This window comes from Vigna unguiculata, chromosome 11 (assembly GCF_004118075.2).
Source record: "Vigna unguiculata cultivar IT97K-499-35 chromosome 11, ASM411807v1, whole genome shotgun sequence".
NCBI classification, from domain to species: domain Eukaryota; kingdom Viridiplantae; phylum Streptophyta; class Magnoliopsida; order Fabales; family Fabaceae; genus Vigna; species Vigna unguiculata.
The window spans coordinates 36,153,516-36,180,602 of record NC_040289.1 but is presented as its reverse complement, the minus strand read 5'-3'; the positions used below and the strand labels follow the sequence as shown (position 1 = coordinate 36,180,602).

Here is a 27,087-nt window from a genome sequence, read left to right as displayed (position 1 = left end):
TAATACAACAACTTCTAACTACCCACCTTCCAACTACCAACTACACAACTACCAACTACACACATTTAAGTTTACCTAACAAAATCCCCCCATAAACTTAAATGCTCTTCTTGTCCTTCATTCCAAGTATCATCTTGTTGTTCTCAAACAGAGAGGATGGCAGCGGCTTTGTAAACATATCTGCAGCTTGTGCACGACTTTCAACGTGCTCCAACTCTACATTTCCTTCTTTCACTTGTTCTCGGATGAAGTGAAATCGAACATCAATGTGCTTGCTTCTCTCATGATTGACTGGGTTCTTTGCCAATTCAATGGCCGACTTGTTATCAACTCGGATCACAGTCCCCTTTTCTTGCTTCAATTCCAGTTTACTTAGAAGGTTTCTAAGCCAAACTGCATGGCAGACACTCCAGGATGCTGCAACGTACTCTGCTTCACATGTTGACAATGTTACAATGGGCTGTTTCTTTGAAAGCCAGGTGAACGCTGTGCTCCCCATGAAGAATACATATCCAGACGTGCTTTTCCGATCATCAACATCTCCACACCAATCACTGTCTGAGTAGCCAACTAGTCGGTAATCATCCGTCCTAGTATACATCAGACCAAGTGACACAGTTCCTCTCACATACCTTAAAATTCTCTTTAGGGCCTTCCAATGAGTATACCTTGGTTCCTCCATATACCGACTTGCTATTCCAACACTCAGCATTAAATCTGGTCTGGTATTTGTAAGATACCTGAGACTTCCAATCAGACTTCGGTATTTGCTTGCATCAACTCTATCTCCATCTGCATACTTAGAAAGTTTTGTGCCTGGTTCCATAGGGGTGGAAACCGGGTTGCAACTCGTCATCTTGAACTTCTTTAAGACCTCCTCAGCATACCTTTCCTGCGACACAAAGATACCGTCCTTCCTTTGAATGACTTCCAAACCAAGGAAATACTTCATAAGACCTAAGTCGGTCATCTCGAACTCCTTCTTCATCACTTCCTTAAATGCTTCAATTAGCTCAGCATTATTCCCTGTGAAGATAAGATCATCAACATAGAGGGCAATGAACATCACATCTTCTCCTTTCTTCTTTATGTAGAGAGCATGTTCATAAGGGCACTGCTCATACCCATTCTTCTTGAAGTAAGTGTCGATTCTTTCATTCCATGCTCGTGGAGCTTGCTTCAGGCCATAAAGTGCCTTCTTCAATCTCAGGACTTTCTTCTCTTCGCCTCTTCGCATGTATCCAAGTGGCTGTTCAACATATACTTCCTCCTCCAAGACTCCATTCAGAAATGCTGACTTCACATCCATCTGCAAGATTGTCCATCTTTGTTGAGCTGCTAAGGAAATCAACAATCTGATTGTTTCCATCCTCGTCACTGGAGCGAATACTTCATCATAGTCTATTCCTTCCTTCTGCTTGTACCCCTTCACTACGAGTCGAGCTTTGTATCGCTCAACTTCTCCTTCAGCGTTTGTTTTCTTCTTGTACACCCACTTTACGCCAATAGGCCGAGCTCCTTTGGGCAAATCGGTTAGCTCCCACGTGTTGTTGCGTTCGATTGCTCCGATCTCTTCATTCATTGCAATTTGCCACTTCTCCTCCTGCACGGCCTCTTCAAAGTTCAAGTCTTCCGAATCTGCCAAGAAACATACAACATGTACCTCGTCAGTCGAGTTGTATATGTCTTGCAAGCTTCGTGCTCTAGGCTGTAGAGGTTCATCTTCTTCATCAGAAGTCTCATGATCTCTCACAGCTGGTGGTGTATCTACTTCCAAGCTTCTAGACTCCTTCTCTGAGTTGTTCCACTTCCACTCGCTCTCTTCATCAACTTGAACATCTCGGCTCATAATCACCTTCTTTGTTATTGGGTTGAACAACCTATACGCCTTGGTTTTTTCATCGTACCCAATAAACACGTACTTCTTGCTCCGATCTTCAAGTTTGGTCCTTTGTTGAGCAGAAACATGACCATAAGCAATGCTACCAAACACTTTGAGGTGAGACACACTCGGCTTTCTTCCGCTCCAGACTTCTTGCGGTGTTTTCTCGTTCAGCTTAGCATGTGGACATCTATTTTGCACATAGATGGCACATTGCACTGCTTCTGCCCAGAACTCCTTAGGCACGTTCTTGCTTTTCAACATTGTACGAACCATGTCAAGTATGGTTCGATTTTTCCTCTCAGCTACTCCATTCTGTTGGGGTGAATATGGTGCTGTCAGAAATCTCCTTATTCCTTGCTCCTCACAATACTTCATGAGCTCGGATGAGATGAACTCGCCTCCTCGGTCAGACCTAACAGATTTGATAGGCATGCCGGTCTCCTTTTCAACCATTGCTTTGAACATTTTAAACACTTGGAACACCTCGGATTTCTCCTTCAAAAATACACCCATGTTTTTCTTGAAAAATCATCTATGAAAGAAATGAAATACCTTTTCCCACTGAAAGATTCAGGGGTAATTGGTCCACAAATGTCTGTGTGAATTAATCCGAGTTGTTCCTTTGCTCGGTACTCGGCAGTCCTCGGAAATGAGGTCCTTGGATGCTTCCCGAGTACGCACTCTTCACAAAATTTCTTTTCAAACTCCACCGTCGGGAGTCCTCGCACCATCTCCTTTTTCACCAACTCGGCTAGTCCACCAAAATGCAAGTGGCCAAACCGGAAGTGCCACATCATAGCTTCATCCTTCACGTCAAGTTTCAAGCACCTTTCTTGGACTATTTTTAGGTCCAGCTTGTACATCCTGTTCTTCTTCATCTCTACTCGAGCAATCAATCGATCTGACTTATCTTTCAAGTATAGTACTCGGTCTTTCATCAGAACCGAGTAGCCTTTCTCCATCAGCTGGCCCATGCTCAATATGTTGCTCTTGAGATCGGGTACATAGTACACATCTCTGATTTCTCCAACTCGGTTGTTCTTCTGCAGGTACCAGATTGTACCCCGGCCTTTTACTGCCACCTTTGATGCATCTCCAAATGATACGTGTCCAGCGTCAACTTTGGTGAGCTCCTTAAAAAGATTCTCATCCCCACACATGTGGTTGCTTGCTCCTGTATCAAGGTACCAAACTGAGTTGTCAGAACAGCTCGGACTTAGCTCTGATACCAATTTGTTGACAAACAAGTCTCTCTAGATAAACACTCTTTGTATTCAGATTTGTTGTGTATTGAAATGAAGCACTACATGGTCCTTTTATAGGCCTTTGGACATGACCCTTCAACTACATTCATTAAATATAACTACTACCTAACTCACAATTAATACAACAACTTCTAACTACCCACCTTCCAACTACCAACTACACAACTACCAACTACACACATTTAAGTTTACCTAACATCAAGCACCACCATGGTCATAAAAAACATTGACAAAAACAAGGTTGTTATCGATAGAAATCCACCGGAAGCATCACTAGACAAGTTTTTGTTCGGAAGAATAACGGTTCTTATGATAGAGAATAATAGAAATTGTGAAGGGAAAATAACATTTAACACTGTAATTCGTCAACATTGGTTTTTGAAAAGCACAATATGTTCTCACACAGCGAATTCATGACAGGAAATAAGACATGGTTGCAATGATTGTAAGTGAAAAAGAAGAATGAGTGAGAGGAGGCTAATAAGCAAGATATGCAGTGAGCTGCAACAGAGTCTCAACTCCGTCGGTATTGTGTTGCTGAGCGCTAACCGGAAAAGTCTTAATGATGGCATAGCCCTCCGCGTTGAGATACTTTCCGGTTCCTCCAATGATGGCGATGTGGGACTCAGAGACTTGGGTTCGATGGACACCAAAGAAGCTGAGACTGTCGACGTAACCACTCTCTTCAAACTTAGCAGTGAAAGCCATTGTCTGGCTGGTTCCATCGACAGAGCTGGCTATATAAAAGCCTTGCGCCTTCCCCACCAAACCTGAACCCAACTCATGTCCCTCCGTGAGTTCATCGTCAAACACAATCATTGTTCCAAACATTATCTTTTGCAGAGTCATTCCTTCTGGGAGCTGATTGGTGTTGGTCACCGGGAAACCAATACCTCCGTTGCCAAAGTTGTTGCCATTGTTGTTGAAGACGTTCGCTGTGGTACCGCCCAGTCCGGTGAGGAAGGGAAGGTTGTTGTTGTTAAGAATCCCGCCATTGTTGTTGTTCTGGGGAAGCCCACCGTTGAGAGGAAGGTTCGCACCGTTTGGCTTGGCGAATGCCACTTGAGCGTTCAGAGCAGGATTCGTGACAACGCCCGTTACGGCTCGAGCTGAGGGGTTGGAACCTCCCAGAATGTCGTGCATGAAAAATGAGAGTGTGTGGTGTTGGTCAACGCCGTTTATTGGTGCCGCAACAGGGATTGCAGCTACAAGTGGAGTGAGAATGGATGAAACGGGGGATTCCGCAGTGTTTGGTTGTTGTGGTGTTTCTTCTACTTCATCCAGGATTCGAGTCGAAGTACTGGAACTGATTGCAAGGAATGTAAGTGCTACTACCAAAAGCACTGCATTGAAAGGCATTGCCATTCTCATGCTCATAGAAATGCATAAATATGTAACGAAGAAAAGCAAGTTCAGGTTCACCATATGTGTATATTATACACACATATGCGTGTGTCTATGATGGAATTTGTGCGGAGTAGTTGATGAGAGCAGCTAGCTCATTAGAAATCCTTCTAGTTCTTCGTGTAGTAGTTAAAACTAAATAGTACGATCTATAAATAAATAAGACGTTAAAGAATCTTTTTCATAAGGAATTTGATGCAACGAATTGCTGAATTACTATGGGAAAAATAAGGTAAATATGGTTTTTCATAAAAATAAGTTAAATATATTTTTAATTTTTTTATGCAAAATTAGATTTTGTTTCATGGTTTGAATTATTTTCATTATGAAAAGACCTCATGATGTATCGAACAATATTATCATGTGTGTAATAAAATTTGAGAACGAAAATAATTTAATAATTAGTACAAAGGTAAAATCTAATTTCACAGAACTAAAAATATATTTAATTTTATAAAATTAAAAAAAATCTAATTAATATTAAATGATTTTGATTTGACTAATTAATATACATTTATATATATATATATATATATATATATATATATATGTAAATGTATATTTTATAACCAATATAACCAATATTTTATTGCTTATATGAACATAAAATAAAAATAAAATAAAAAAGTATTTAATAAATTCTCGTAACTTTTTATGTTTTTTAACTTATTTTCTATTCTTTTATATCATTATACAACTTCTTTTATATCGTAACTTTATTAGTTGTTAAGATTAGTTTTCTTTTCTTGTTTTCATTTATGCTTCGGTTATCACTCAACCGAGGTCTATAACACATTATATCTCCTTAAATTTTTAAAAATGCCACTGACAGCAGAGGCTTTGGCCTTGGGTGGAATAGGACCGAGGCCTATTCTACTTTATGCCTCGGTTATTAATTGAACTGAGGCCATATCCCTTATTTAGGGTTCCAAATTCGTAAACCCAACACTGTTCATCTTCGTCCCAAACTCGAAGTTGTTGTTCCTCTCTACGCAAACTCCACCACACTCCATCGCACCATTACGCCACCGTCCACCACAACCAACACTATGCTCTGACGAAGGTTGTCACTGCTCTGTGCCACTTTGCTGCGGCGTTGTTGCTATACGTCAACGGTGCAGGAAGGTGGATTCGTTTAAGCGAGTTCGTGTTCGTGGCGGAGAAGAATGAGGTCCTACGCAATTTAGGGGTTGCTGTCGCAATTCGAAGGTGATGTTGTGGAGGAACTCTGGTTCGTTCCAGCACCTCACTCGTGCTTTGGGGTTTCATGTTGGCGGCAGATGACTCGCGTTCTTTTGTTTGTGGTGCAGAGGTGGTTCAGGCGCGATTTGGATCGCTCTTGCATTGAAGATGGAGGCAACGCAATGATCTCTCGCGATTAGGGTTTCGAACGATGGTGAGGTTCGTTGCGGTGGAGTTCGCGATGAATCAATGGTGGTGAGGTTCGCTGCAACGAACGGTGATGAGGTTCGCTGCAGTGAATCTTTAAAAATTTAGAGACTATATGGCCTCAGTTTCCAGGATAATCGAAGCATAAACGTGGATCTATGGGTTCGGGTCACACCCGAGGCCAAAAGCCTTCACCTTTTGGCTTTGCCCCAATATGCTTCAGTTCGAGAACCGGTGCAAAACATAAAAAACAATCGCTGTCAAAAGTCCTTATTGCACTGGTGTCACTTATAAGACTCTAGACATACCATTTTAGTATTTTGTTGAAGGTACCAAGATCGAGATATTGAAAAAGAACATCGAGGTGAAAGAAAAATGTAAAGAGGATGATGAAAGGAATATTGAGATAAAGGGTGTTGATAAGAGATATTGAAATAATGGTGCAAACAAACAACGAGTAAAGATTCATAACAATGATACAACGTGGACAATTTTGATACGGTTATTATGATTTTAAAAAATGTTGTTTGACACCATTTGACGACCATTTGATAATTTATATGAGAATAAAATAGTTTTAACAAAAGTTAACTTTTATATTTCTAAAAAAAAATAGATAATAATAAGGGGTAATGTCAAATGATAGTAAAAAAAAGTGGTGTCAAAAATACCGGTATCCTTATGATTTATGTAATTCTCCTTTATTTCATTGTGATTTGACTTTCAGAAAAAATAAAAATAATATATAAATTAATTATTCAAATATAAAATAGAAATGAAAAATTATTATCCATCACAAATGCATTATAATTACACAAAGAATTAAGTAATATGAATCAATTCATATTTATAAATTATAAATTTTTAAACGTCTACTAATAAGGCCTTGATAAGTGAAAAGATCAAATTAGTTATTTAGTACTTGAATATGCTTTTCAATCCAAATTATTAGAATGTTATAGAAATATTATAATGTTAAATTATCTCCTTTACATTGAATTGGGGTAGGTACAACCATTATTGATAAGCATTTCACAAAGACATCTTAGAAAAAGATGTCAAACATATTTGTTTCATCAGCATTAGAAAAAATGTCTTTAGCTTTTATTTGATTAATTTATTTATGTCTCAAATTTAAAAATAAACAGATATAATCTTTATAATCTAACATAATTAATATTGTTAGATTTGTCAGATAACGTTTAAATTGGTTACAGAATTTAAGTCTAAAACATTATTTAACAAGAAAAACTTAATATTATTGAATAAAAAGATGATATTAATTTATTTTTAAAGTTTAAAAATTAAAATATATCAAAATTTTAAATAAAAATGATTTTTAATTTAATGTCTAAATTTAAATACAAAAATATTAACTCTAACCCAAAAAAAGTAAGTTAAGTTTTTTTTTCTTCTCACTTTGCTTTAATGGCGACGGAAGAAAGAAAAATTATATTGGTATGATTGCAAAATTTGCAACGACTACATTTTATTCTTCTCACGAGAAAACATTTTTCATTAATTCAGAGGCTCACGGCTACAAGAATCCAAATTTTCAACATTTAAACTTCCATGAAGTTATCATAGTCTCATTCACACCAACTAAATCTTTAATGTGCACTCTATTCATTTTCAAATATACAAGCGATCCATGATCTCTTTTTAGATATAAAAAAAAAAACTTAATTTTGAGATATTATTTTAATTTTTTTAAAATAGAACCATTGTTTACACATTCAACTATGTAATTCATTATGTCAGATGGGTAACATAATTAATTAATTATGCAAATATACACCTTTTATTATGTCTTCTTGACGAGCATAAATTACGTTTTTAACCATAAAATCATTATTTAAATAATGTTTTTTATTTGTTTAAACGTTCTTTTACCCTATTTTCTGAAATTAGTGGTTTGGTTATATTTTCAAAGGACATAATGTTTTATAAATGAACTGAAAATCTTAATTTCATTTTAATAAAAAGAATATAATATGGTTAACTACAAAGTCTCCCAAATTATTAGGTAAAGGTACTTTCCGGAACGAGTTTGGTATGGCTTGAAAGTGAGTATAAAGTTCAAAGCTAAGGTTTGTCAACATTCATTATAGTAGAAGAAATATTCTCCAATAATTTTAATGCTGTTTTTTTAACACAAAAAAAAAAAAAAAAAACTTCACAATATGCGTTAGGACTTACGCCACTATGATCGAATTCAATTGTACAACAACCTATTCGAAAAAAATACTTAAGTTATAATTCTGCATTTTTTATATATTAAAAACGAGAGTTTGTAATGCTTATATAATAACATCTTCGTAAAAGGATTATTTATTAAAATTTAACAAATTTTCAGATACATCTAATATAGTTACATTATATAAGACTCAATAACAATTTAAATATGTTTTTAAAATTTCAAACTTTAAAGTACAAAATATAGACAATAATTATATTTATCAAATAATTTTATATTAACATGATTTTCTATAAATATGATCAATATAGAAAAAGTTTGCTATATGTCTTTATCTCCATTATGTAAAAATCAAAAAATAAATGTACTTTTTGGTGTTAACTTCAACATTACAATTAATTCAGGGATTCATTGCAGGTATATCAGATAGCTTAAGTTGACAACAATTTTCATAACAATTGACTTTAATGATTTTCAGAGTGCATGTGTATAAAAGCCATTGCTAGTAACTTGAAAAGCATCTTCAATTCATAAATCTTAGTTAAACAACAACCATGATGATTTCTGAGTCCCTCTTGTCAGTTCTGAGTTTCTTCCTCTGTGCTTGCCTTTTCAAAGTCTTGTTTGAGAGAAGAAAAAAGCCCAAGGCCCACTTGAAGCCCCCTCCAAGCCCACCGGCATTACCCATCATCGGTCACCTCCATCTGCTTAAACCCCTAATCCACCACGCCTTCCAAGAACTTTCTCTCCGATATGGGCCTCTTATCTACCTTCGAATAGGTTCTGAGAAGTTCATTGTTGCAAACACCCCTTCACTCGCCAAAGAATTTCTCAAAACCAATGAGCTCACATACTCTTCTCGCAAAATGAACATGGCCATCGACATGGTTACCTACCACAACGCCACGTTCGCGTTTGCGCCTTACGACACTTACTGGAAGTTCATGAAAAAGCTCAGCACCACCGAGCTCTTGGGAAACCGAAGCCTTCATCAGTTCCTACCGCTTCGGACAAGGCTCGTTCGCGAATTCGTTCAAACTCTGTTCCGAAAATCGCAGGCCAAAGAAAGCGTGAACCTCACGGAGTCACTCATGAGGCTTTCCAACAACGTGATATCGCAGATGATGCTCAGCATCACGAGCTCCGGAACAGACAGCCAGGCAGAGCAGGCACGTGCGTTGGTTCGTGAGGTGACGCAGATTTTCGGAGAGTTTAACGTTTCGGATTTCATAGGTTTCTGCAGGAACTTGGACTTGCAAGGTTTCAAGAAGAGGGCATTGGATATACACAAGAGGTACGATTCTCTGCTGGAGAAGATCATCTCTGATCGTGAAGAACTGCGAAGGGAATCGAAGGTTGAGCGTTGTGAAGATGGAGAAGAGAAAGTGAAGGACTTTCTCGATATTTTGCTGGATATTGTTGAACAGAAAGACTTGGAGGTTGAGTTAACTCGGAACCATGTCAAATCCTTGATCTTGGTACGTGTGGGTTCTTCATACATAGATTGTTGTTTGTCAGGATGCATGAAGTTCTGTGTCAATTAACCCTAACATCTTCTTCTTATGAGTTTAAAGTTTAAAATATTAAAAACTAAGAAAAAAAGTTATTTCACACTATTATTTGACATTCATATAAAAGTAAAATAATAATAAAAAATAAATTTTGTATTTGTGAAGAAAAAAAAAGTGAGTAGTAGTGTCAAATGATTATAAAAAACTTTTTAATAACAAAATAATATTATCCAAAAATGTAAATCTATTTTATTTTATGGTATGAATTTAGATTCTCTACTCAACTTTTTATAGTGTGCCTTCAAAATATCTTGATAAACACTGATTTTAATATTTTAAAATAAATTAAAATGATTTTTAAAGTATGAATATCAATGTATTGTTAATATTAAACAAAAAATTTAATAAAAAATCTAAACTCGTAATAATAGGTTGACATATTTACACTACTTTAACATGTTTTTTTAATGAAAAAGTGAAAAATAATATATCAAATGAATGTAGAAGTGTCAAATTTTTTATTTTGTTTTATATAATCTGAAACTAAATAATTATTATATATTAAAATATAAAAAAATATGATTAAAATGTTAATATATTGAGTTGTGAAGTGATAACATAGTATCTCCAATTCAAAGTCTTCATACTTTAAGGAGTGCTCGTATGAAAGAAGAGGTAATAGGTAACCAAATGTTAGAAAATCAAACCTATTAATTATTATCATAACCACACTCATTAATAGATATTTAGTTTATTTAAAATATTTTTAGTTTTTCAATTGTATTACATTTATCTTCAATATATTAAAATATCAATTTTTAAATATATTAAAAAATTTAATATATATGAGGTTTAAAATATTAAAAATAAACATATAAATATATTAACATATTAATATATTTATTTTAAATATATTAACAAACTTTATATATATATATATATATATTTATATATTTATATATATATATATATATATAAATTAATATTAAAATTTAAAATATTAATATATTGAATTTTAAAATGATTGTATTTTTTAAGGAGTGTAAATTATCATCTATCCTTCAAAGTCGTCATACTTTAAATAAAGACCATGAATAGGTAAGCAACATTTAAAATGTCAAAAAAAAAAATCAAACCTATTTATTATCATAACCACAAAGGCAAAGGCATTTAGTTCAGTAAAAGTATTTCTAATTTTTCAAATATATATATATATATATATATATATATATATATAGTTAATGGTTTTATATTAATTATTCTTAAAGATTATAAAATGTGATTGATAAAAGTCGGATAAAAATATTAAAAAGAATTAAAAGCCCGTGTATATACATGTTTTAAGACACGAGTACATAAATAAATTGTTAAGAAAATCATATGCCACATGAACAAATAAAATGGAAGTTTTAATTTATTAATTATGACTATTATTTTCAGGATTATTTCACAGCAGCTACAGACACAACTGCTATATCAGTAGAGTGGGCAATAGCAGAACTGTTGAACAATCCAAAAGTGTTGCAGAAAGCACAAGAGGAGGTGGACAAAGTCACTGCAAACAAGAGATTACTGTGTGAAGCAGACAGTGCAAAGCTTCCTTATATCCATGGCATCATAAAAGAAACACTGAGGCTTCATCCACCAATACCAATGATTATGAGAAAGGGAACCAAAGACTGTGTGGTTGATGGAAACATGATTCCAAAGGGTTCAACAGTGTGCCTAAACATTTGGGCTATGGGGAGGGATCACAGTGTCTGGGAGAAGCCTTTGGAGTTTAGACCAGAAAGGTTTGTAGAAGGTGAAGGAAAGGATTTGGATCTGAAAGGTCACCATTTTGAGTTGTTGCCATTTGGGAGTGGAAGAAGAGGGTGCCCTGGTATGCCTTTGGCCATGCGTGAATTGCCTACGATCATTGGAACACTGGTGCAGTGTTTTGAGTGGAAGATGTTTGGTCCTGAAGGTGAAATCCTGGAGCATGGAAGAAGCAGAATCAATATGGATGAACGTCCAGGGTTGACTGCTCCAAGGGCCAATGATCTTATATGCATCCCTGTTGCACGATTAGATCCTACACTTTTTCATCAACTCTAGTTAATTATCCATGCAAATTGTGACACCCAAGTTATATATATATATATATACATGCATCACAGTTTGTATTTCTTCTTTCTGCGTCTGAGATTATGGTGTGTATGAGTTGGAAAATGCTCTTTGAAACTGTAGTTTGGACTGTAATTTACGTGAGATTATTATGATGAAGGCATGAGCATGGAATATGTAATATTTTCATATATAATACAGACGAAAAAGAATTTATAGAACCATATGTTTATTTTCTTATATATATATATATATATATATATATATATTCAAGTTTAAATATGTTTGTTGTGCGTATGTGAAATTATAATTCGTTTTGTTTTTGATTTTTATATAGTTTGGTTTTTAAATTTTAAAAATACATAAAAAATAATTTTTATAGTTTAATTGTGTTAAATTTTTGTAACATGATGGATGGGTTTGAATTATAATTTGACATGTTCCAGGTCAAATTCTATTATTAAACATTGTTTAACATTTAAAAAATTTAACACAATTAAGATGATTATATCAATTTATTTTTAAAATTGTAAAATTAAAATATAAGAACAAATTTAAATTTCGTATTAGAATTACAAACATTTTTTTTTAGAAAAAGAAAATATTTATATAATATTGAGATATTTTTTTCAATTTAAAACTTTAAATATATAGAAAATTTTATTTATATATTCTTCATATTAACTTTTAATATCTTAAATTTTCATCCTATATTTTGACTTTAAATTCGTGACCTATGTTTTGGCTTTAAATTCCTATAGCATGATTTGGCTTTAATTGTGACATTTACAGCATGCCAACGAACAATGCTTGTTTCCGTGTAGGTATTAAATTTGGACTTCTAACACCTGAAATTTGAAGAAAAAAAAAGTAAGTTTTAGTTGGTGTGTTCGTGGAAGTTTTTAATTACGATGGGACATATAACAAACTGAAAAACTTGTCAAATGAAAAATGTGCATGCACGCAGCTATCAAATCTTGCATTTTAATGACCGAGTGGGGGATGCAAACACATTTATTTCTAAAATCCATTAAAGAGATAAAAGAAATATAAACAATACAAGTTTCAGAGTATTCCACTGATATGGGATGGGTGCAAGGTCAGAACAAGGAAAGATGAATATACAATGACGATATGGGGCTAAAGTAGATCCAAGAAATAGTTACCGGAACAAAGGAAGTTCACAAATAATCGCAACTTCTTTATGATGATAGATTGCAGCAGACATGACTTCGACGAGCCTAAGTCGAAATTTATCAATAAGTCCGAACCCATCTCGAGGTCCAGTTACTAGAAGTATGATGAAGAAGATTCACTTGAACCTCTCATAAGATAATCAAGTCAATCATGGACTTTTAACTTCACATAGGCTAAAAAAATCTACAAAATATGAGTTGATGCATGGAAAGCTATAATTTAGATTTAAATTGGGTCATTGTTTAGGCTTTGCTTTCAATAAATAAGCTAGAACATGTGTGATTACATGATGCATATATAAAATTGGACCAAGCCCAATTTCCTTGTTGGCCAAGAATGCTTTGGCATGTGCTACACATGGAGACAAGCAAGCTAAGCATGACCAAGGCCAGGAGAGTGTGAAGGTGGCAAAGGAGTGTGTGACAAGGACACTAGGCGTCATATCATCTCCTACATCATATGGCCGAGAGCTTGCTTTTCAAGCTACATCTATGTTTCATTTGTGCTTAATTTGAATTGTATTAAGGAAGCTAATCTACTATAAATGAGAGTTTCCTATGCACATGTAAAGGTGATTCTTGAATTGCTAATAGATACTAGTGTTGAGATCACTTCACCCTTCTATTAATTTGAGAGCACACATGACCAACCTTCTCCAACATTTCCTCTACCCACCTTCCATTCCATAGTTCCATTTCTACTCTTCATCTTCACCAATCTTCCATGGCCGGGAGTTCAGCACACCTCCTCCTCCATTTCCGTTGTATTGCTATGGATCTCCTTCCATTTCTACTCCAAAGAGTTTCATCAAGACATGTGGGAATTCCCATTAAAAACTCTTACCTCTTTGAGGAACAATTGGAGCTTGAACTTGGGTTTTCAAATCCCATTCATAGCACCACTAAACCTATTTCTCCTCCCTAGTGTCACAATAAATCCACTTCCTCCTCTAAACCAAACACGAAAATTAGGGTTTCAATTTCGTTCAAAACCACAAAACAAAGCAGATCCAATTTAAATTTGTTCAACACGACAATCCATGTTCGACGTTTAAATTTAAATACGTGTTAAGGCAAACCATAACCAAGTAGATGTAAATGAAGAACAATAAACAACCGATAGTGATAGAGCGAGAGGATATGAGCAATAAAATTACGAAACATAAGCTCAACGACGGTCAAAGGGTGGAACCAGTGAAAAAGGGAAAGACAAAGTGTGCCAACGATTGAAGTGAGGAGGAATCCGAGAGTGAGAAAGAAGACAAAGACGATGATGTGGTGTGATGAAGAAGATGACGGTGTGGTGTAGTGAGAAAGAAACTGGTCGTTAGAGAGAAGATGAGAGGTTAAGACTTTCAACTGAGTTATTTCTTCTTTTTTTTTTTTCATTCTACACGATGTGAAGAAGGAGGAAAGTATTTTTGATTCAAATTTATTTTAGTCTCAAGGAGGGAATTAGAAAATTTGCGAGGAATTGATTTTTTCAACTTTACTTAAACAATATTTTTAATTTTAAAGAAAGTAAAGAATTTTGGAAGCAATTATATTAGAACATTATAAATTTAGTAAAAATAAATAATTATCTATTAATAATTTGAAATAATATAATTATTTTTAAACATTTGAAATATATTAAAATATATAATAATATTAGATGTTAAATTGTACATGAATAATTTGATAACATTTTATTTGACATACAAACATAAATATGAATAATTTTGATTTGGAATATACATCTAAATAAACACATTTTTTTTATGATCATTAATTACTAAAAATATAGATATTATCAAATTTTAGATAACTGATATAATATTTATTTCTAATTAGAAATCAAATAAATAGTTTCTAATTTTATTCTTTTTACCGACCAAAATTTAGTTATGAGAATAAATTAATAGTAGTTAAGAATTAAATAGTACCAAAATTATTTACAAATAAATATATTTTGTATGATATTAATTACTACAAATATAATTTTAAATTTTTAGAACTATATTTAAATTTGGAGACAAAGGAACCTTGAATTTTTAAATTTGGGGCTTTATGAATTTTTCAACCAAAAAATTAGAAAATAGAAACTAATGAAGTCCACAAAATTTGGAGTATTTTTCTTTAAGCGTCCACAAAGTAAAAAAACATAATTTAATTAATTATAATTTACATTAAATAAATAAATAGTATTTTAACTATAAAAAATATGAAATGATTATTTATTATATTAAATATATTTTATAATATAATACCTTCTTTTATCGTTAAATCGGTGGCTAAAGTATTAGATACTAAATAATGTTTTAGTGACCGAAAAATATTTAGTGGCTAACTAACATATTTAACATATTTTATAAAATAATATTTTTTTCGGTTGCTAAATCAGGGACTAACATTACATATTAAATATTGTTTTAGCGTCAAAAAATATTTAATGGCTAATTAGCATATTAAATATATTTTACAAAATAAATTTTATTTTGGTCTCTAAATCAGTGGCTAAATTATTACATATTAAATAATATTTTAACGACTGAAAATATTCGGTGGCTAATTACCATATTAAATATATTTTACAAAATAAAATTTATTTTGGTCGCTAGATCGGTGACTAAAACATTACATATTAAATAATGGGCTTAAATATACATTTGGTCCCTATTTTCGTTATTTTTATTTAATTTGATTCTCATGTTCGTTTTATGTTCAATTAGGTCTTCATTTTCGTCAAATTTTAGTCAATTTAGTCCTTTTTACTAACGATGTTTAAATAGTTAACGTTTTTGAATAGTACATGCCACGTGTAAATTTATGGTATTTTTTATTTTTTTTAATTTCAAAATAATTGTCCACGTGTTAATTTACAATTGTGCCACGTGTTAGCTTGTGGTTGTATTATTTATTTTTGTTCAATTTAGTTCTAATACTCAGTTATTTTTGTTCACTTTAGTTTTGATATTTATTATTTTTCTTTAATTTAATCTCAATTTTTGTTACAATGAAACAATTTTTTCTCTTTAAAGTTGAGACCAAATTTAATTTTTTATAAATATCATATATATATATATATATATATATATATATATAATTGACATTATTATAAATTATTTTTGAAAATTAATTATAAATTATTATATTTAATTATAAATTGAATGTAATTCTTATATTCAATTATTAAATAGAATATAATTATTTAAAATATTATTAAAATATAATTATTTAATGTTTTACAAATATATATTAACATTTGTAAAATTAACATTTAAATTTTGTATTTCATTTTAGATATTAAATTAAAATCTAATTTTTTTTATATTTAAATTTATAAATATTAGTTTACTTTTCTAAAAGAATTCTAATATTTAAAATATTTTTAAATATCAATTTTAGAAGTATCATTATTTTAGAATATAAATATTAGGAAAAAAAACAAATTTAACCAAAATTGGAATGAAAATGAAAAAAAAAATAACGAATTTAGGAACTAAATTGAACAAAAAAAAATAACACAACCACAAACTGACATGTGACACTAACATTGACACGTGGCACAATTATGACTTGACAAGTGGACAATTTTTTTAAAATTTAAAAAATTTAAAAAAAAAATCAAAAAATCCAAGAGTTGACACATGGCTTGTATGGTTAAAAAACGTTAATTATTTAAACACCGTTAGCAAAAAGGACCAAATTGACTAAAATTTAACGAAAATGAGGATCTAATCGAATACAAAACGAAAATGATGACCAAATTGAATAAAAACAACGAAAATAGGGACCAAATATATATTTAACCCTAAATAATGTTTAGCGACTGAAAATATTTGGTGGCTAATTAGCATATTAAATACATTTTACAAAATAAGATTTATTTTGGTCACTAAATCGGTGGCTAAAACATAATATTTAGAGACTAAAAAATTTTTGTATCTATTTTAGTCACTATAGTAATGAATATTACTATACATTTATTCGGTCTTTAAATCGGTGGCTATTTGCGACTACTATGAAGCAGTGACTATTTCAGTCACAATTTGCGACTAAATTATTTCGGTAGCTAATATTGGTAGATAAATTGTATTTTTCTAGTAATGTTGACACATTCACATACATCGGATAATCATTTTATTTATTCTTTTATTTAATAACTTAATTTATATTTGAATTAAATAATTCAATTCAATATTTTGTTATTATATATAAAATTGTTAAATAAATATGATAATTTACGAAATCTAATATATATTATATAAAAATTATTTATCTTTCTATGATTTACAATTACTTGATCATTCATAAAATTAAGTTTAGAAAAATATCTTTTATTTTTTATTTCTTTAAATAATATTATTTTAGAAAATATTATATATATATATATATATATATATATATATATATATATATATATATATATATATTATGGTATAAGAAAATAAGATGAGTCTATCCATTCACTAATTAAATTAGTTTTGTAATACACATCTAACGCGTATGCACATACATTGATTAGACGACTATGTCCATACACTAGTTAAACAAATCTAGCAACAAACACTATACGGGTATGTTAATACATTGGTTAGACAAGTCTAATAATATACATTACACAAGTCACTCATTACACAAATCAGATAAAACTATTATTACTATACATTAGACGAGTCTATCCACTCATTGATTAGATAAATCTTGCAATACACATTATACGTGTTTGACAATAAACTAATTAAATAAGTATGACAAATGTTATACAAGTATATTCATAGTTTACCAATACATATTAGTTGAATCTATCGATGTATTGATTAGATGCATTTAGCAATACACATTAGGAGTCGTTCATATATTGATTAGATGACTTTAGCAATATCATTATATAAGTCTTTTCATAGATAAATTTCATGAGTATATTAATACACATAAGACGAGTATATTCATACACCAATCAGACGAGTCTTCAACCTACTTTAGATAACTTTTTTTCCATACATTAATTACATGAGTCTAGCAATATACATTAGACAAGTCTATTCATACATATATTAGATGAGTTATCAATACACATTAAACGACTCTATTCATTCTCTTATTAGAGGAGTTTTGCAATATACATTAGATGAGAATGTCTATATACTGATTAAACAAATTTAATAATACACATTAGACAAGTGTGTCCATATACTAATTAGAGAAATCTAATAACGGATGTTAGACGAGTTTGTCAATGCATGGACTAAACAAATCTAACAATACACATTAGTCCAATATATTCATACACTGGTTTGTATTTTTAGCGAGTCTACTCTACATATTTTTGCATGTCCTTTATATTTTTAGAAAGTCTATTCTATATTTTTGCACATGTTTTATCCTTTGTACTTTTACTAAGTCTATTATTTATATTTTTTTCATACATATTGATTTTCTAAACCTATATATTAATTTTCACATTAATTATATTCAAAACTTAATTATAATGTTTTTTCAACCTCTAAATCTCTTTTAATAAACACATAAATAAACACCAATTCATGCGAAGACATGAGTTTAAAACTATTTGTAACATGAAAATAAGAGAAGACTAAAAAACATAAATCTTATAATATATATATATATATATATATATATATATATATATATATATATTGGTATCACCAAACTATTACAATTTAGGTGCTTTTTATATAGAGGTAAGTATAATTTCTCTTAGGATGTAGATAGGAATTGCAAGATCTTATCCAATCTTATATATTTAGTGTTAGGAAAAATATTGTTTGATACCGATTAATTACTATTTGATAATTTTTATAGGAATAAAATAGTCTTAGTAAGATTATTTATATCGATTCTTAAAATAGTTTTTGTTGAAATTACTTCAATGTTCCAAGAAATTAATTATTTGATAGAGTAATTACTTTTAAGACAAATTGAAAAGAAATTTTGTTCTTAAACAATCGAAACTGTAGCCATTGTTAACCGAAGAAGTATTAATTAAATTTAAACAAGTTCATTAACTTGATCTATGCATTTGTGAAGAACTTGTAGTCCCATGACTCAACTCTTTTTTTACACCTCCCAAAATGAATAATAAATACATAAATAAATAAATGAATAGAAATATAAAAAATAATATATATATATATATATATATATATTAATGATAAAACCTTAAACCAGAAGTGTTATGTTTTTGAGAAAATTAATTTTAGTCGATAAAAAAATTTAAATAGTTAATTTTATTTAATATAAATTTGTCATCTTTTCAATTGATTTTAAAAATTATTTTATGTGTCTCCAAACCATTTATTAACACAAATTAATGTTAAAAATTGATTCAAGGTGTTTCTGACATAAACCAAACATGTACTAAGAGGAAATTGAATTTTTAACCAATCAATTTTATAAGTTTGACTTTCCTGACTAAATCATGTTCATGAAAACATAAATTGGTTCAATTAGACTATAGAAGTGTATAATATGAAAATGTGTAAAAATCTATTTTATTTAAAAATATATGATTATATAAGACTATACAATCATAATGCTTCTTCACATACATTCTTGTTATAAAGTAAATTTGGGAAGAAATTATTAGAACAATGTTATTCTTCTTCTTTCCATTCTCCATTTCTTCACTGTGACTCTTTTCTTTCTGCTTGAATGATCTGTGGGAGAAGAAAAACGATTAATCCAAATCCATTGCTTCATTATGCTAACAATGGATCCCAATTCCACACGCATAAACCTCGACCCAACGAAAGACCAACTCCGCCAAAACTTCGCAGGCGCATTCCGTTCGTCACCGAAGTCAAAACAGTGGAAGACCCAGAAGAAGCCTTGTCTCTCTTTCACCGTTACAAGGAACAGGGTTTTCGCCACTATTACCCTTCCTATGCTGCATTGCTCTACAAATTAGCTCGTTCTAGAATGTTCGAAGCCGTGGAAACCATTCTCGCTCACATGAAAGACACCGATATGCAATGCAGAGAAAGCGTCTTCATAGCTCTCTTTCAATATTACGGCCCCCAAAAGGCCGTTGAACTCTTTAACAGAATGCCGCAGTTCAACTGTGTCCGCACCATACAGTCCTTCAACGCTCTTCTCAATGTTCTTGTAGACAATGATAGGTTCGATGAGGCCAATGATGTTTTTGGTCGATCTTATGAAATGGGTTTTCGTCCAAACACTGTCACTTTCAATATAATGACCAAAGGATGGTTGAGAAAGGGCGAGTGGGGGAAAGCATGTGAGGTGTTTGATGAAATGCTTCAGAAGAGAGTGCAACCGAGCGTCGTCACTTACAATAGTCTCATTGGGTTTTTGTGTAGGAAAGGTGATTTGGATAAAGCAATGGCCTTGCTTGAGGACATGGGTCAGAAAGGTAGACGCGCAAATGAAGTAACTTATGCTCTGTTGATGGAGGGGTTGTGTTCCGTGGAGAAGTATGATGAAGCTAAGAAGCTAATGTTTGATATGGCGTATCACGGGTGTAAACCCCAGCCGGTGAATTTTGGTGTGCTGATGAATGATCTTGGGAAGAGAGGAAAGGTTGAAGAGGTCAAGTCTTTGCTCCATGAGATGAAGAAAAGGCGGCTTAAGCCAGATGTTGTAACTTTCAACATATTGATAAATTATCTTTGCAAGGAAGGCAAGGCAGTGGAAGCATACAAAGTTTTATTTGAGATGCAGATTGGTGGATGTGAGCCTAATGCAGCTACATACAGGATGGTGGTTGATGGTTTGTGCCGGATAGGGGATTTTGAGATAGGTCTGAATGTTTTGAATGCAATGCTAACAAGTAGACACTGTCCACGATCGGAAACATTTAACTGTCTGGTTGTTGGCCTTTTGAAATCTGGGAATATTGATGGTGCATGCTTTGTCTTGGAACAGATGGAGAAGAGAAAGGTAGAATTTGATTTGGGGAGCTGGGAAACCATAATAAAGTTTGCCTGCATTGAGGATAAGGGTGTCGATGAGCTTATGACTGTACTTACATCTTCGTAAATCTAATATAATGCATTTTGTATGGGCGAATTGTCTGTATCTTTGCAATTTTTTACATTATATCATTTGAATTCTACTGCTTCTGTCTCATTTATCTTCTCTGTCTCATAGTCAATGATGTCCCAGGTTTATTTCCATCTTTAGCAAGTCTTCTCTTTATAATTGATTTAGAGAAGCAATTTCGTCTACAAAAATTGTGCTTCTAAATATTTAAATATGAAATTTATAATCTCTCTCATTACAGACAAATTATCTGTTTATAACATTTAAGGATAAAAAAACTGCTTGATGTCTCTATCTCAAAGATGGACATGTTCTGTCTTTAATGCATTTGCTTCCGTTTGTAATTAATTAGTGATAAATTATTATATTTATTTATAATCCTAACAAGCATAAAACTCAAATGCAGTTTTATGGAGGCTTTCAATTCTAATATGTAATAGAAGCTAGAGTTTTACTCCTTTATTATTAAATGAAGACTTCAATTTTTCGTAATGCTTCAGAAATTCTTTGCTTCAAATTTCCTACGAGGAAGATTCTTTAATGGTTTATTTATAATGCACACTGTCTTGTTTTAACTACTACATTGAGAATTTCAACGGGATCAATGAGCTTAGCTAGCTGCTCTCATCAACTACTCCGCACACATCAACTCCACCACATACATATAATTATGGTGTTTGAACTTGCTTCTCTAAATTGCCTATTTATACCTGTCTCTCGTCGTAGCTCTAATCATCACATCATCAAATTAACCATTTTTCTAAAATCTCTTTCCACAAGCATAAACATGACAATGCCCCTCAAAGCAATGCTTTTGGTAGTAGCACTTACATTCCTTGCAATCAGTTCCAGTACTTCAACTCGAATCCTGGATGAAGTAGAAGAAGCACCACAACAACCAAACACTGCTCAATCCCCCGTTTCATCCACTCTCCCTCCACTTCTACCTGCAACCTCTGTTGCGGCACCAATAAACGGCGTTGACCAACACCACACACTCTCATTTTTCATGCACGACATTCTGGGAGGTTCCAACCCCTCAGCTCGAGCCGTAACGGGCGTTGTCACGAATCCTGCTCTGAACGCTCAAGTGGCATTCGCCAAGCCAAACGGTGCAAACCTTCCTCTCAACGGTGGGCTTCCCCAGAACAACAACAATGGCGGGATTCTTAACAACAACAACCTCCCCTTCCTCACCGGACTGGGCGGTACCACAGCGAACGTCTTCAACAACAATGGCAACAACTTTGGCAACGGAGGGATTGGTTTCCCGGTGACCAACACCAATCAGCTCCCAGAAGGAATGACTCTGCAAAAGATAATGTTTGGAACAATGATTGTGTTTGACGATGAACTCACGGAGGGACATGAGTTGGGTTCAGGTTTGGTTGGGAAGGCACAAGGCTTTTATATAGCCAGCTCTGTCGATGGAACCAGCCAGACAATGGCTTTCACTGCTAAGTTTGAAGAGAGTGGTTACGTCGACAGTCTCAGCTTCTTTGGTGTCCATCGAACCCAAGTCTCTGAGTCCCACATCGCCATCATTGGAGGAACCGGAAAGTATCTCAACGCAGAGGGCTATGCCATCATTAAGACTTTTCCGGTTAGCGCTCAGCAACACAATACCGATGGAGTTGAGACTCTGTTGCAGCTCACTGCATATCTTGCTTATTAGCCTCCTCTCACTCATTCTTCTTTTTCACTTACAATCATTGCAACCATGTCTTATTTCCTGTAATCAATTCGCTGTGTGAGAACATATTGTGCTTTTCAAAAACCAATGTTGACGAATTACAGTGTTAAATGTTATTTTCCCTTCACAATTTCTATTGTTCTCTATCATAATACTTTCTTCTTCTTTTTTCAATGAGATAACTCCTCTCAGGATCATGATTTCTTCTTGCATTTCACAAGTATATGCAGAACACTACAATCACTATGCAACAGTTCAATTTGTTTAATATGTTATATTTTATTATTTAATGGATAACGAAAGGAACAGAACAGGTGTGTGACATAAACTGAGTGGTCCAATACAGAAAGAAGAAAAAGCTTACAAAAGGTGTTGTAAAAATTATGAGTAAAATTTAACACTCAATAAATGTTCATGTAAGAAGTTGGAAAAGAAGAATTAGCCTAAAGTGTTCGATTGAAAATGCAGTTCTCTGGCACCATTTCTTCTCTCTCCAGTTCCCAAGCAATAAATATTCCTATCGACTGTAACCTTGCAATTACAACAGTCCAAAAAACACACGTCTTTAACACAACAGTCAAAAGAGAATAAATCAATAAATTTCCTTAAGTTCATCTGATGGTTAAGAGATTAAAAGCTAAAAGTGTTCCACAAATTCTACACATTTGGAATCGCATTTAGTCATCACACAAAGCATCAAAATTACCTGCATCGAACATGCAGGGTAGAGCTTAGAATATTTGTTGTGAATGATTTTAAAAGGTAGAATTTTAAGTATGCAACTATTTGAGAACACTTGAAAATCTGGATATCCAACTGTTTGATAATATATTTCCATTCATGCATAGAAAAAAATTTTGCTTCTTTAACTACAAAGAATATGTAATCTGCCTTGCTAATTGCTATAACTATTATCTAAGCTATGTATACAGTAATTTGAAGAAGTGTTTCGAAGCCATTTGTGATATGCTGTTCAGGTGAAGGCACTGTTTGAATTTTGGCATACCCTTTTGCATTATCATATTTCCCAGTTCCTCCAACAACAGCAATATGAGACTCCTTTGTAGCTGTCCTGTGCACACCGAAGAAACTAACACCATCCTCCTCCTCATCACCTTCACCACCAAACACAACCGTAAATGCCATGGTTCGGCTACTTCCATCCAATGAGCTAGTCAAATGAAATCCCTGTGCTTTACCAATAACCTCTGACCCAAACTCATGCCCCTGCGTAATTTCATCGTCAATAACCGTTATTCTTCCGAACAAAAACTTGTCTAGTAATGCTCCCAGTGGATTACTATCGATAACAACCTTGTTTTTGTCAATGTTTTTTATGACCATGGTGGTGCTTGAGTGTGTAGGATTAGTGACAGTGTTTGTATCAACTAATGGTATGGCACCTTTAAAGGGGAAGATCCTGTTGTTGGGTTTTGAGAAAGGAAGTTTAGCTGTTTGAGTGTCTACAATGGTGCCAGCAACGATTCTTTCTGAAGGGGCTGATCCACCAATGATGTCATGCATAAAGAAAGTTATTGTAGGGGCTGGAGCATGCACCTCAGTGACCACATCTGTTTTGGCATGCCTGAGGGTGATGGCAAAGACGAAGAGATGAAGTACTACTATGGTTCTCGGGGAAAGATATATGAAGGTGATATTTTTGGCCATTTTCCCTTTTCTGGATACTGCGATTCATATATATATCTTGAAGTTGAATAATGGTGTGGTTGCTTTGAAGATGGATGAAGTCGTAATAAGATTATGGTAGTAGTTTTATAGGAAGATTTGGATTGCATAAAGGGGAGATAAAAAGATTGCATGCAGAGTGAGCTTAAACAATTGAAGTATTGGAGTTGTTGGTCTTACTGAATGAGATGTGGGAAGTGGAGTAGCTCAGTAGCTCTATCCTACTACAGTTTCATCTTTTGACCAAGTGGTAGTGATTCCCAATAGTTGATGAAACCATTTTTAGAATAAACAACTTGGTTGTGGCGTGAGACAGCGTGAAGCCTTCTTTGACTACAATTTATTAAAATGGTAAAGTAATTTGTAGTAGTTAAAGACAAAAATGTTTAAAACAAAATACACACCAAATGATCAATATAACTTATGATTTAAGAGGAATGTATATATTGGTTCTTTTGGAAATCCGTCAATATGTACCACTCTGACTGATATAAAAGATTCAAAATCCAACAACTCAGATATTTATAAGGTTATAATGTATTAAGAGGCATCATAGACATGGAGAGAATAGACGATGAGGAAGAAGCCTCTCTTTCCAACTCAACACTTAATATTTCCGTCTTCAAGTCCCACATCGTCTAGAGTACCAGACAAACTACTCTTTATAAACCCTCTGACAGACATGGTTGTTCGCCGAGCTGTGTTACGTCAGCTTGTGACCCAAGTGGGGGCACCAGGGTGTTGGAACAAGGTTTGGTCTTCACCTAGCTGGCCTGATGGTTGCATCTTGCTGGCTTGCCCACTCCAAGTTGAGTGTTGAGCCATGGGTCCCTTGCGAAGGCAAGAGTCTCCTGGTTCCTAGACGGGAGGGCACCGCGTGAGGCTGGTTTCACAGAGCAGCGACAACCTCCGGCTCTTGACAGTGGAGGGATCACAGGCTGCTGCACCTCCGGGCCAATAAGCTTGGTGAGCCATCTCTTGAACCAACACTCTTTTTATCATGGGAGCCTTAACGTGACATGGTGGAGGTCCCATTGTTGGTGGGTTCGGTTTGCTTTTGTTGTTTTTTGTGAACATTCTATATTCCCTAAACCTAACCAAATCAAGTGAACGAAGTCCACTTCTATGTTGCCTAATGCTGCTCAAATTTGACGTGGTGGGGTGTTTTTATCTTCTTTTTGCTTTGTCTAACCAATTCATGAGACAAAAAGATGGCATCAGAATTCTATTTATCACTAGTTTTACTTTCCTCTTCGAGTTGTTTCTTTGCTTTAATTTCTTTGATGAACCTCGGACCTCTGGAAAAAGAAAATACCATAAGAAGTTGAAAAGCCATGCGCAGGCTTATCAATCTACTTTTAATTGGTTCAATTCACTTTATTCACAGTCTAATTTATGGGTAATGTAATTGTTCCTTTTCTTTAACCTCCTTCTTTAAATTTTTTTTTTATTTCAATGAAGACTATTTTTAAAATGCAAATTTCATTTTTAGAATTTGACATTTTATTTACAGTAATCATGGATAAGTATTGTAATTACTTATATTATCATATATTTTTTTTATTTTTATTTATACAATAAACTACCCTTTTTTTTGTGAAAATAAGATGAGTTCATAGCTGAATAGATTAATATTTTTTTCCACATTTTTGTGCTCGAAATGAGAGTTTGAACACTTGGTATTATAAAGTTAGATGCAATGAAGAATAATTTAGTTATTCAAATGCCATACGAAGAAGACAATTCCAACTTTTGAAATCATTAAAATCCGTTGAAATAATATTATAAAGTTAATCATTTTAAAGGTTTGGAAGAAAAAAAAAATACCAAAAACATAGGAGAGATTAATATCTTGTGAGACTCTGCTGTCTACACTTTCTTTTCCTTTTATCAGCATAAAAGAAATAACTATATTAATCGGTTTACATATACAAAAATACAAAATACTAACAATCAAATCTAATATCTATGCATATGGATTCATCAACATACCCTATGCTCTGCTAAATTTGGTGACACGTAAAGAAGTTAGAGAATAGAAAGAAATGCAAATAATTAAGTTACAGATTTTGGATGAATGTGTTGCAAACCGTATTTTGATAAAATCGGCGCACTTCACCGCCAACCAGACAATTTCAGAAGCTTTTGCCACCGCCGGGAGAGTCCACGTACGTAATAGATTTCGGAATCAACGAAGGCCTTCTCATTGCCGGATCTTGACCCGGACATGCTCCTGGATCTCCGATAACTGAACATTCTTAAAGCTTCACCTTTTCTACGCTCTTTCTTCATTTTCACGCTCTCCCAAGGCTAGTTCATATCAGACACATGCCTCTGTGATTTCAGAAGGTTTCTGCAAAAACGATAAGGGTATATAAGTAATGGTGTGATGATAAAGATAATCACAGTAGGTAGCTGTATTTATGGTGAGTGTGTGTACAAATTGAACCACATAAAGAATGAAACTTCAAACGATGTTGTGAGAAGTGCTAGCTAGCTGTATTGATGTGATTTTTTCTTTGTTTTTGCATGGAAGAAAAGAGTGTTGAAAGTTGCATCATCATCTCATTAAGTTTTATGGTGAAAGAGAAATTAGTATTTAAATCGTCTTATATCTCTCTCTTATATCTCGACTTTTAAGCAATGTGTGACTATTTGAGCGTGGTTGGATGAACTCTATTGATGTAACCATTAGGAGATGTGTTTTTGGTATGGGACAATGGGTATGTGATATGATGATGGTGTTAC

The 27,087-nt window shown here is 33.2% G+C and overlaps 5 protein-coding genes across 5 annotated transcripts; 3 read left to right on the top strand and 2 right to left on the bottom strand.

Annotated features, from left to right (window-relative positions):
* Positions 1-3,526: 3,526 nt before the first annotated feature.
* LOC114169634 (dirigent protein 25-like) lies at positions 3,527-4,655 on the bottom strand. The gene has a single exon (XM_028054874.1). It carries the CDS (start codon positions 4,573-4,575, stop codon positions 3,628-3,630), a length of 948 nt encoding a protein of 315 aa, XP_027910675.1. The 5' UTR covers positions 4,576-4,655; the 3' UTR covers positions 3,527-3,627.
* A 4,027-nt stretch (positions 4,656-8,682) lies between these two features.
* On the top strand, positions 8,683-11,954 carry LOC114169631 (licodione synthase-like). Its single transcript, XM_028054870.1, has 2 exons — positions 8,683-9,618; positions 11,092-11,954. The coding sequence occupies exons 1-2, from the start codon at positions 8,695-8,697 to the stop codon at positions 11,746-11,748; spliced, it is 1,581 nt and encodes a 526-aa protein (XP_027910671.1). The 5' UTR covers positions 8,683-8,694; the 3' UTR covers positions 11,749-11,954.
* Positions 11,955-19,527: 7,573 nt separating this feature from the next.
* On the top strand, positions 19,528-21,046 carry LOC114169632 (pentatricopeptide repeat-containing protein At1g07740, mitochondrial). The gene has a single exon (XM_028054872.1). The coding sequence runs from the start codon at positions 19,611-19,613 to the stop codon at positions 20,955-20,957; it is 1,347 nt and encodes a 448-aa protein (XP_027910673.1). The 5' UTR covers positions 19,528-19,610; the 3' UTR covers positions 20,958-21,046.
* Positions 21,047-21,592: 546 nt separating this feature from the next.
* On the top strand, positions 21,593-22,802 carry LOC114169633 (dirigent protein 25-like). The gene has a single exon (XM_028054873.1). It carries the CDS (start codon positions 21,631-21,633, stop codon positions 22,633-22,635), a length of 1,005 nt encoding a protein of 334 aa, XP_027910674.1. The 5' UTR covers positions 21,593-21,630; the 3' UTR covers positions 22,636-22,802.
* Positions 22,803-23,172: 370 nt separating this feature from the next.
* LOC114169630 (dirigent protein 24-like) lies at positions 23,173-26,828 on the bottom strand. The gene is made up of 2 exons (XM_028054869.1): positions 26,430-26,828; positions 23,173-25,637 (listed from the first exon to the last, which is right to left on the bottom strand). Exon 2 carries the CDS (start codon positions 24,319-24,321, stop codon positions 23,569-23,571), a length of 753 nt encoding a protein of 250 aa, XP_027910670.1. The 5' UTR covers positions 24,322-25,637; positions 26,430-26,828; the 3' UTR covers positions 23,173-23,568.
* Positions 26,829-27,087: the final 259 nt, after the last annotated feature.

Excerpts from the sequence above, each read along its gene's own strand:
- LOC114169633 (XM_028054873.1), top strand. The coding sequence starts at position 21,631 with ATGGTGTTTGAACTTGCTTCTCTAAATTGCCTATTTATACCTGTCTCT.
- LOC114169634 (XM_028054874.1), bottom strand. The coding sequence starts at position 4,575 with ATGGTGAACCTGAACTTGCTTTTCTTCGTTACATATTTATGCATTTCT.
- LOC114169632 (XM_028054872.1), top strand. The coding sequence starts at position 19,611 with ATGATCTGTGGGAGAAGAAAAACGATTAATCCAAATCCATTGCTTCAT.
- LOC114169630 (XM_028054869.1), bottom strand. The coding sequence starts at position 24,321 with ATGGCCAAAAATATCACCTTCATATATCTTTCCCCGAGAACCATAGTA.
- LOC114169631 (XM_028054870.1), top strand. The coding sequence starts at position 8,695 with ATGATGATTTCTGAGTCCCTCTTGTCAGTTCTGAGTTTCTTCCTCTGT. Across the intron at positions 9,619-11,091 it reads ATGTCAAATCCTTGATCTTG|GATTATTTCACAGCAGCTAC; the intron begins GTACGTGTGGGT and ends TATTATTTTCAG.